This window comes from Mus caroli, chromosome 6, assembly GCF_900094665.2.
Source record: "Mus caroli chromosome 6, CAROLI_EIJ_v1.1, whole genome shotgun sequence".
NCBI lineage: Eukaryota > Metazoa > Chordata > Mammalia > Rodentia > Muridae > Mus > Mus caroli.
In genome coordinates, this window is record NC_034575.1 from 24,432,434 (window position 1) to 24,443,041 (window position 10,608).

A 10,608-nucleotide genomic window follows, 5' to 3' on the forward strand; every position below is an offset into this window, starting at 1 on the left:
ACGGGTGTCAGTGCCATCAGCGCCATCTTGTAATGGCAAATGTGAAGGCGGCTCCTTACAGTCTGCCGCACAAGCCTGAGAACATTAGTTCAGATTCCCCAGAACTGTGTAAGAGCACTCCTATGGTAAGATGGGAGACAAACACAGGAAAACAGCCAGGCTATCTGGTCAGCTATCCTGAAGTATGCAGCACCGCAGTAAACAATGGGAGAGATGTTGTCTCAGAAACCAGATGGAAGGTAAGGATCTATACAGAGGCCTCTAACATGCACACTAGTGTGGAGGCATGCACACGCCTCCATATAAAAAACACACATATACTCAAAATAAATAATGGAAAACATTTTAACAATTTCAAAAAGAAGCATTAGAAGCTCAATGGCCAGCAAGTTGAAAGCCTTACCTTTATATGTCATTTGAACAGTCAGTCACACATGCTTTCTTCTGCACATGCTCTATTACATACGTCGGTTTCGGTGGGCTTTTTTCCTCCCCTAAGAGCTCAGGTTTGCTTCAAATTTGCTATTTAGCTAAGGATGACCTTGAACTTATAATCCTCCTGCAGCTACCTCTGCATGTCCCATCGATCTCAACTTCTCCTTAGGTTAGTCTTAAGACACACACAAAGTGCTTCTCTCCAACAAAACACTGAGGTGTCCCAGAAGTGGCAATGGCAGGTACAGCCTTACTTACCAAGACCTCAAAAAGGAGTGCTAATAACTTATTATTAGCCATGAAGTTACTGTCCAAAACTCCCAAGTTAAACCAGCTTCCCAAACATCGGAAGACCTTCATAAGCATCTTCTCATCGGTTCCTGCTTTTTCTACACATGTCATCTAAACAGAAGAGAAATATAGTTAAAAAGATCTTTATTCTTAAGTCACCAATATAATCGCCATGCCTATAATGCAGTAGAAACAGGCAATCACAAGTTCTTTGTAAGCGTCACTGTTCATCACTGTTCTAAGTCCTGTTACCTCTACCATGATTCCCAGTAAAATGCTACAGTATGCATTATCTCTTCTTTTTAATGGGGAATAGAGAGGCTAACGATCCCAAAACAGACATTAAAAATAACTAAGGTTCTTAGTTCCTGCTTATGTACTAATGTACTCCTATCAATACAACTAGTTTTGAAGTATAGCACTGTTTATTCCCCATATAAAGACAAGTACCTACAGTTCCAAAGACGACTTGGTCAGTAAAGTGCTTGCTGGCCAAGCTGAGTTTAGATCCCCAGCCCTACTCTATCCAGGCACAGTGGTGCACATCTGTAATCACAGTTCAGGGAAAGGGGAGGCAGGAGGGTCCCTGGGGCTTGCTAGTCTAACTGAATCAATGAGACATACTGTCTCAAAAAAGAAAAAGAGAGAGGGGAGGGGAGGAAGAGAGGAAGAGAGGGAAGGGGTGGAGAGGAGTGGTAGGATAGCTTAGCAGGTAAAGTTGCTTGGCCACCTAACAAGACTTGAGTCTAATCCCTCTACCCACATAACGAAGGGAGAAAACCAAGTCCTTCAAGCCGCCCTCCATCTCTACCTGGGTACTGAAGTAGTGACACATACACACAAACACTAAATAAATAAATGTTGGGGGAGGGATTCTGGAGAGATGGTTCAGGAGGTAAGAGCATTTGCTGCCCTTGCAGAGGACCTAGGGTCAATTTCTAGTAACTACAGAGTGGCTCACAACCATCTGTAACTCCAGTTCCATAGTAGCCAACATCTCTCTTCTAGGATCTGAGGGCACCAGAAACACACAAAAATGCAGACAAACTACCTGGAAGACTTATTTATAAATCTAAATCTTTCAAAAAATAAAAAGAGTCTTTTAAAGCAAGTTGTTTTTTTAAAGGGGAATCTGTAAATATAGAAAATAACTTAATGGTAAAACACTAGGGTTCAATTCCCAGTACTATGAAAGGGAAGTTTTTATAAAAGACATAAAACAAGTCAGACCAAAGGTCGCCACTCACTGCCTTTATCTGAGCCTTTGTGCTATATTAAGCAAAGTAAAACACAATGCAACTTCTTCGAGATGAGACAGCGTGTGGGCCGTAGCCTTCAAACATCCTAACTGCCTTGAGTTCAAGACACAGAGAGGAAAGAGCTATATCCTATAGTGAGTGTATTATTCACCAAATCTGACATCCGGCAGTTGGACTTCCAGAACCGTATCCATTATCACAGAAGAATGTCCCTTAATTGAGTGTCAATAATCAACTGGTATCAATTTAAAAAATAATTTCAAGATGGCAGCAACTATAGTGTAAGGGATAAAATTCTGTCATTTATGTTTACACCAGAAATATAAACTACATAGGAAAATCCCCCAGACTCAAAGCTTCATCTAAACTATAATCTGCACTACTGATGTTTTATTCTGTCTGTTTTTCTCCCTTTCTTCCCTTTCCTTCTCTCCTTCCTTCCTCCCTCCCTTCATCTTTTCCTGAGACAGTTTCTTCACTAGGTAACTCTGACTCATAGAAATCTGCCTGTCTCTATATCTGCCTCTGTAGTGCAGCACCGTGCCACTTAGATGATGGTTTTGTTTTTCTTTGGTAGTGAGGATTGCATCCAGGGACTTGTGCATTCGATCTGGCAACACTGAATTCATCCCTAGCCCTGGTGATTGTTTTTATTAGTGTTCTCCAAGCAGTACTAAACTGCTTGGAAAGATGAGAAATGAAATGTTACTATACACCAGTTCATCCCTATAAAACAATATTGAGAGATTTAGATTTATTTTTTATTTCTTGAGACAACATTTTGTGACTGAGGCTGCTGCAAACTCACAATTTTGTGTTTTAGTCTCCCAAGTGTTAGGATGACAGGTGTGTGCTGCCACACTTGGCAAAAACATTCATTTTAAAATCAATTTTATTCTTTTAGGATAAACAGAAAGGCTATACAAATATAAATATGGGCTTGCTTATGTTTTTCTATTTCTTCATGGGCATTACATTTGGCCAAAGAAGGAGCATGTAACCAACAAATAAGTGACCAATCATAAGGTTTACTGAACCCTACTATGTGCTAGATATGATTTTAATAACTTCATTTACATTAACTCAGTCTCTTCAAAATGAAATAGATACTATAACTTCCATTATGCAGATGATAAAACTGAGGCAGAAGAGTTAATTTTAATTATCTTGCTTAATATGACACAGCAAGGACTCAATCCTTACAAGTCTTGCTTCAGGGCCTATGAACCAAGCTGGAGAGATGGCTCATAGATAAGAGCACTGGCTGCTCTTCCAGCGGACCTGGTTCAGTTTTCAGCACCCACAAGGTGGCTCACAACCATCTGTAACTGCAGTTTCGGGGGATCTGCAACCAGCTAGAAACACAGTGAGATCCAAAATAAACAGATTTTTAAAAAATATTGGATTTTCATAAAATACTATTTTCATACAAAGTACACTGTAAAAAAGAGAAAGCACACAAGACATGAAAGCATCAGGCTGTTATTACCATAAACCAGGTGGCAATCCCAACATTACTAATGAAGTATCAATCAGACCTGATATTTGGGTAAGATGCAGCATGAAATAACTATGAGACATGTTATCTAAAAAAAAAAAAAATTTAAATCCATCAGGCCTCTTAGTTTATCTATCTCTATGAGGATGCTAAAGGAATAGGCAGTAACACTATTAACACAGGCTTAATCTTTTTGAGGAATCCTTACTCAGTGGGGCTGAGTGTGTTCAAAAGTTAATAGTGGTCAGTGCACTGGTTTCAGGGAGCTGAAGCAGGAGACCACTTGAACCCAGTGGCTCTATGAAACATAAAAACATAGAAACGTATCTCATAAACAAAATGGCAGGAGGCTAAAGAGACTGCTCAAGTATGAGGTTAAGAGCATTGCTACTCTCTCAGAGAACCAGAGTTCAGATATCAAACCCACACTGAGTAGCTCAAACTGCCTATGAACTCGAACTCCAGGGGAATATATGCTATCTTCTGACTTCCACAGACACAAAAAACTTTTCTATAGAAAAAAAATTTATATAGAAAAATAAAAACATTAAGAAAAAATGAGGGACAGGATAGAACACTGCATCTGAGGCAGACCCAGGTAGAAGAGGGACGGGAGGGGAAATCAGAAGTTCAGGGTCATCCTCGGCTATGAAGCTATGGAACTTGCCATGAAGCAAGTCTGAGGCCAGCTTAGGATGCATGAGACTTTTTTAAAAATGGCTTGCTGAGTAGCTTAGATCCCTGGGACCCAAATGGTAGGAGAAAATCAACTTGTGCAAACTATTCTCTATACAATAAGTACATGTAATTTTAAGAAATTACATGTGATGGTGTACATCTTTAATCAACACTCACTCAGGGGTAGGCAGGGGTAGGCAGATCTCTAAGTTCCAAGCTAGCCAAGTCTACAGAGAGAAATCCTGTCTCAAACAAACAAACAAACAAACAAACACAAACAAACGAGAATCTTGGTTGTGTTCAGTGGTAGAGCACTTCTGGTATACAAGAGGCTGAGTTCCCGCCCCAACACCACAAAATAAAACAAACACAGAATATGTTTTCTAAGTTATTTGAATATAATTGCTATTTTTTTTTTCTAATTTTCTATAATACTATTTTCTTTAAAATAAATGACCAATTAAAAATTTAAAGATACTTATTTTCCAAACCGGTTTTATCATTGAACTGAATATAATTTTAAAGTAAGTTTTGTTTGATGTATGATATTGTAGTACTAAAAGAAATCCCTAAAAAATAGCCACATTATTGAGAAAATAAAGCTGGATAGTAGAATCTTAAGGACCAGACAATAAAACATTTCAAGTTTTGCAGGCCATATTGTCTCTGTGAAAACTACTCAGTTCTATTAAGACGGTCTAAAATAATACACAGATAACATGCAACCCAAAGAGTCCAGCTGTGTTCAATAAAATGCCTATATATGCTACCAGATTATAAACAGCAAATCTACCCACTTCCAGTCTAAACTACTAAAAAATCCAATTCTGATATTAACTAATGTATAATTAGTCAAGTAAAGTCTTCTATTATCTCTTTATCAAAATGTCAATTTTCATTGTCTTTTTCTTAGTAAAATCAGTTTATATGTACTTTCTTTAGTGTGGTTGTTTACCAAGAGCCAACAGCTTTAAATAGCATAAGAATTGAGTTCAAGTTCTAAGTTAATAGTTGAATAACACTAAGCCCATTCCCAAAATAGAGAAATTACCATCACAGTGTTACAAAGATGCTCAAGAAATATAGGTTTTAAAGTATTTTGTAGTATAAACGTGTTGTGTATATATAAGCCAGGTGGTGGCGCATGACTTTAATCCCAGCACTCAGGAGGCAGAAGCAATCGAATCTCTGTGAGTTCAAGGTCAGCCTGAACTCACAGTTCAAGGTTCTACTTAGAGAGTTCCAGGACAGTCAGGGATGCATAGAGAAACCTGTCTTAAAACTCCGAGCTCCCACCAAAAAAAAAAAGAAAAAAGAAAAAAGAAAAAAGATTTTGTTTAAATGCCAAAGTAGTATCATGGCCACATTTGCAAAGAAAGCTGCCTCATACTGCTGCAATCAGGTCACAAAATAACAATGCCATGGCTTCTGTCCTTTACCCACAAATGACTATTTCAAACCTACCAATAAAGATACCACGGTACTAGAGTAGAAGGCTAAGTCTTCTATAATTTCTGTGCGCCTGTTGGCCCCAATCCGCAAGGAACGACTGTGTACTTCTTCGGGTAACACTGTAAGGATTTCCAGCAAAAAAGGTAAAGAAGTTACATCATTGCTATATCTGGAAAACAAAAGAAGGATTTATGATAAGTCACTGAGAGCCAGAAAATAGTCACAATACAACCCATCACAATAGCTCAGCATTCCAAGCAACAAACGCAGTATTCCAAACATTAAGAAGAAATGAAATCTAATCTTTGTTTCATTTCATTTTTGGTTCTTTTCGAGACAGGGATTCTATTCTCTGCATGGTCTGGCTGTCCTGGAACTCCCTCTGTAGACCAGGCTAGCCTTGAACTCACAGAAATCTACCTACCTCTGACTTCCTATTGCTGGGATTAAAGGCATGTGCTACCAGTGCCCAGCAAATGTTTGTTTTATTGAGACAAATTTCAAACATCCCATACTGGCTTCTAACTTGTTATATGGCTGAGGAAAAACAGGAAGAGAAAGAAGGGAAGGAGGGAGAATAGATATGGAGGTAGAAAGGAAGTTAAGTCAGTTTAGTTTTTTAAAAAGATTTAATTTTAATTATATGTATGGGTGTATGGGTGTGGGTATGGGTGTGGGTGTGTGTGTGTGTGTGTGTGTGTGCGCACACACACACTATATGTACCCATGAATGTAAATGACCACAGAGGTCAGAAGTGTCAGATACCCCCAGAGATGGAGTTACAGGCAGCTGTAAGCTACCTGATGTGGGTGCTGGGAAGTGAACTTAGATTCTCAGAAAGAGCAGTATGAGCCACCTCTCCAGCCATCAGTCTTAGTTATTTTTAAAATATTACATGCATGCACACACATGCAGTCAAATATTTTGCCAACTTGGCTTGGTTCTGTATTATCAGAAGCCTCCAGTATTCAACACCAATATCTTTCTGACTCTGCAGGTCTGTCCAATCATAAATGACTCAATTTTAAAAATAACCACCAGGGCTGGAGAGATGGCTCAGTGGTTAGGAGCACCAATTGCTCTTCCAGAGGTCCTGAGCTCAATTCCCAGTAACTACATGGTAGCTCATAACCATCTGTAATGGGATCTGATGCCCTCTTCTAGTGTGTCTGAAGAGAGCAATGATGTACTCATATACATAAAAGATAGCCACCAATTTCATAATATCTATGTCAGATGTGGATTTATGAGCTTATACCAAAAGAAAAGTGGATTACAACATTTATTTATTGATAGATCACATAGCCTTGAATTTATTTATCTGCTTATTGACAGACAAGGTAGCCTTGTTTGTTTAGATTCATTCATTCATTCACTTACTGGCTGACAATGTAGCCTTAATAGGCCAGGAACTCAATATGCAGCACAGGTTAACCTTGAACTCATACAGATCTGTCCACCTCTGCCTCCTGACTCCTGGGATTAAAGACATGCAACCAGCATGCCCAGCCCCAGCATCTGCTTTCTTTAAACAAAGTTAATAAACTATAACTCAGGGGCTGGAGAAACTGAAGTCTGCAAACGTGCTTGTCACTGAGCCTGATGACCGGAGGTCAATGTACAGAACCCACGTGGTAGAGAGAACCAACTCCTCCTTCAAGCTGCCCTTCTGAACGTGACATAAATGCAGCATGCATACCCACAACAAACCAACAAATAATTTTTTGAAGAGAAATAAAAAGCATATTGATTGGGAATGAAGAAAAAACGGCTCAGTGTTTAAGAGGACTCGCTGCTCTTCCAGAGGACCGAAATTCAGTTGCCAGCACCCATATGAGGTAGCTCCCAACAATCTGTAACTGCAGCTCCAGAGGACGGGATGCACTTGCCCTGCCATCGCTGGGCACTTGCACTCATGTGCACATACCCACATGCAGATACACATACCTACACATAATTAACTTTTTAAAACCCTTCTTTAAATATGTAATTTTATATTCAAAATTTAGAAAATAATCAAATGTCTAGTTAGTGGAGCAGATTTCTCTGTGTGGATTTACAGTAATCCAAAAAGATACAAATTACAAATTACTTACTTTTCTACCAATGTTTGTACGCATCCTTTCCAAGAAGGCATCTGTAGGGCGAGGTCTGCTATTGCTAAAGCCAGCTGAACAGGAATAGAGATTAAATGAATGAATAAACTAGATAATCAGACACCAGACGCCACATTTCTTCCCAACAATGTGACAGTTAAGACTAGCATCCTTTTCCTCCTTCCCCATGAAAGTCTATCTACCCATTTATCTTGTTAGCTACAAACTGCTTGGATTTAAAGATTAACTTTAAAATCTAAAGGCAAAACCAAAAGATTCATCAAAATATACTTGGTAGCTAGAATATATACTCCCATTGGTGTTTCTGAGGCAGTTTCTCCTAGCTCAGGCTAGCTTCAAACCCACTATGTAGCAGAGACTGCACTTGAAGTCCTGATTCTCCTTTCTCCATCTCCCAAGCTCTGGAATTATAGGTTTAAACCACTATGCTCACTTTAAAAACAACAAAACATGTTTAAACATACAGATGTCCTCAAAATAAACCACTCTTTACCTTTATTTGGCAGTACCACAGAACTTGACAAAGCTACATCTGTGACTCAGTCCTCAATGGACTGCCATTTCCCTTCTCTCTCCAGTCTCATCTTGAAGCCATGGATATACTTTACTTTCTAATCTATTTCCCTGGCTAAAGAGCAAAGCAAAAACATTCACTGTTTCATTTATAACACTTGTGCTAACCAACAGTCCCAGAAAATATATTTTTAAAAAGTTAACTATAAGAATCTGATCAAGAATAGTATATTTTTTTTTAATCATCTGCAACTTTTTAACAGTGGGAGCACATGCTAGAGAAAACATACTCACCCCCCACTTCCAATAGTTAATGTTTGAAGCCTAATGAACCAAAGACTAACAAAATGAAAACATTTTTATTCTGCTACAGTTGTAAAATATAGCAATAAAATTACCTTACATGGCCTATCAATGCTAACCAAAGTGGATGTAACGTATCCAAATGACCTTACAAATGTCCTTAATGAGTACAGGCTTTACCTGTGTTACAATGACAGGCGACAAGTCTTTCAAGTTCTGAATGTGAGTTAGCAATGAGTCCCTTAAAGAAGCATGAGAGTCTGTGGGGAGCTCATAAAATGAGGTCTGAATCTTCATTTTCATGGTCTGGGCAGCGAAATAGCATGATTCCACATCCTGTCGGATCTGTAACAATTGATCAGAAATCTCCCAAGCGTGAACCTGAAAGTAAATAAATAAAAGGATAGCTTAAAGTGTATTATTTTTTATAAATAATTTTAAAGTCATATAACTTTGACATATAGCTAGACTAAATAAAATGAAAAAAAAATTGGCAAATTAACTTTAGTTTGTATGTAGAGTCTGTTCAATGTTCAACAACAGTATTCCCTAAGACTTTGAGATATACTCTAGTATGACATATTAAATGCATCAAAGGACAGAATCTAGAAAATTAGAATAATCAACTATATTAGGAGGTAATAAAATTGTCCCAGAAATTTCTACTAAAACTAAAACATTGCTAAAAAGCTCTAACCCTATTTACAAGTTGAATGTTTCTTCTCTTTTTTTCCTTTAAATGTTTTCTTTACTCTTGAGACTAAGTCTTGAAACATTTTGTCTATAAATAGAAAATATATTCTATTGGCCTCATTGGAAATATTTTTCCAACGTTAGCACCTCATAGAACAGGAAACATTATCTTGGTCCAAATGAAATTTCCATATACTTCATTTGTTTTCTTATACGATTATATGACAGATTTTCATAATGCTACTAAAATAATTTTCAAAAAAAAAGTAAGCTTGTCTACAGAAATAATAAAAAATGCTAGGACTTGTGGCACATGCCTTTAATCCCAGTATTTAGGAGGCAGAAGCAGGCAGATCTTGTGAGTTTAAGTCAGCCTGTTCTACAGAGAAGGTTCCGGGACAGCCAGGGCTATACAGAAAAACCCTGGCTCAAAAAACCAAAAAAATAAAAGGAAGACAGAGAAGAAAAGGAAAACGAAGAAGAGAGAAAAAAAAAAAAACAACACAACAAATCTGATGACTAATAGCTAGTCACAATTATAAAGGGGAGTCCTATTTGAAAGAGAACTCTGGGAGAAAAGCTTGTAGCACACAGTAGACGATTAATGATTGACAAATTCTAATCCAACTGTACATCAAAACACCTCTTCATAAGACAAGGCTAAAACAAACCAGCAATAACACGGTGGGGGAAAAAGAATCAATTTCAATTTTGAAACAATGCCAATTGTTAAAGATTTTTTTGTTTGTTTTGCTTTGTTTTTGAGACAGACACATATATTCCAGACTGGCTTCAAAATTGCTATGTAGCAGAGGATAACCTGATCCTCGTGTCCCTACATCCTGAGAGCTGGAATAAAAGGTGTGTAACACCATGCCCAGTTTATACAATGCTGGAGATTGAACCAGGGTCTGTGTGTATGCTAGGCACTCTACCAAGTGAAGTACATTTCATAGAACAGGAAACATTATCTTGGTCCAAATGAAATTTTCACAGGTTCCAAGGGAACTGACACCTTCACACAGAGACACATGTAGGCAAAACACCAATGCGTATAAAATAAGAATGAACAAATAATTTTTAAAAACCCGTTTTTTGAATTGTCAAGGAGCCCCATTTTAAAAGACATTAAATTAATTTAATTTTAGCTTGCAATAGGACAGGATTTCTAAGAACTTCTAGAATGGACCTAAACATATGTCTTGCCTGCTAAAAGCCATTTTAAAAGAAAATGTTTCGGTGTGTGTGTGTGTGTGTGTGTGTGTGTGTGTGTGAGAGAGAGAGAGAGAGAGAGAGAGAGAGAGAGAGAGAGAGAAGGGGGAGAGAGATTAATTGTGCCTGACATGACACTCATGTTGAAGTGAGAGA

The 10,608-nt window shown here is 38.0% G+C and overlaps 1 protein-coding gene across 2 annotated transcripts in view; it reads right to left on the reverse strand.

The window, feature by feature from the left end:
• Tnpo3 (transportin 3) overlaps positions 1-10,608 on the reverse strand; it is a 70,682-nt gene that overhangs the window by 40,574 nt on the left and 19,500 nt on the right. For both annotated transcript variants that reach the window (XM_021164057.2, XM_021164058.2), the window contains 4 exons: positions 8,728-8,928; positions 7,711-7,784; positions 5,626-5,782; positions 694-837 (listed from right to left, as the gene is read on the reverse strand). In XM_021164057.2, coding sequence (XP_021019716.1) covers positions 694-837; positions 5,626-5,782; positions 7,711-7,784; positions 8,728-8,928 — 576 coding nt within the window. The remainder of the gene's footprint in view (positions 1-693; positions 838-5,625; positions 5,783-7,710; positions 7,785-8,727; positions 8,929-10,608) is intronic.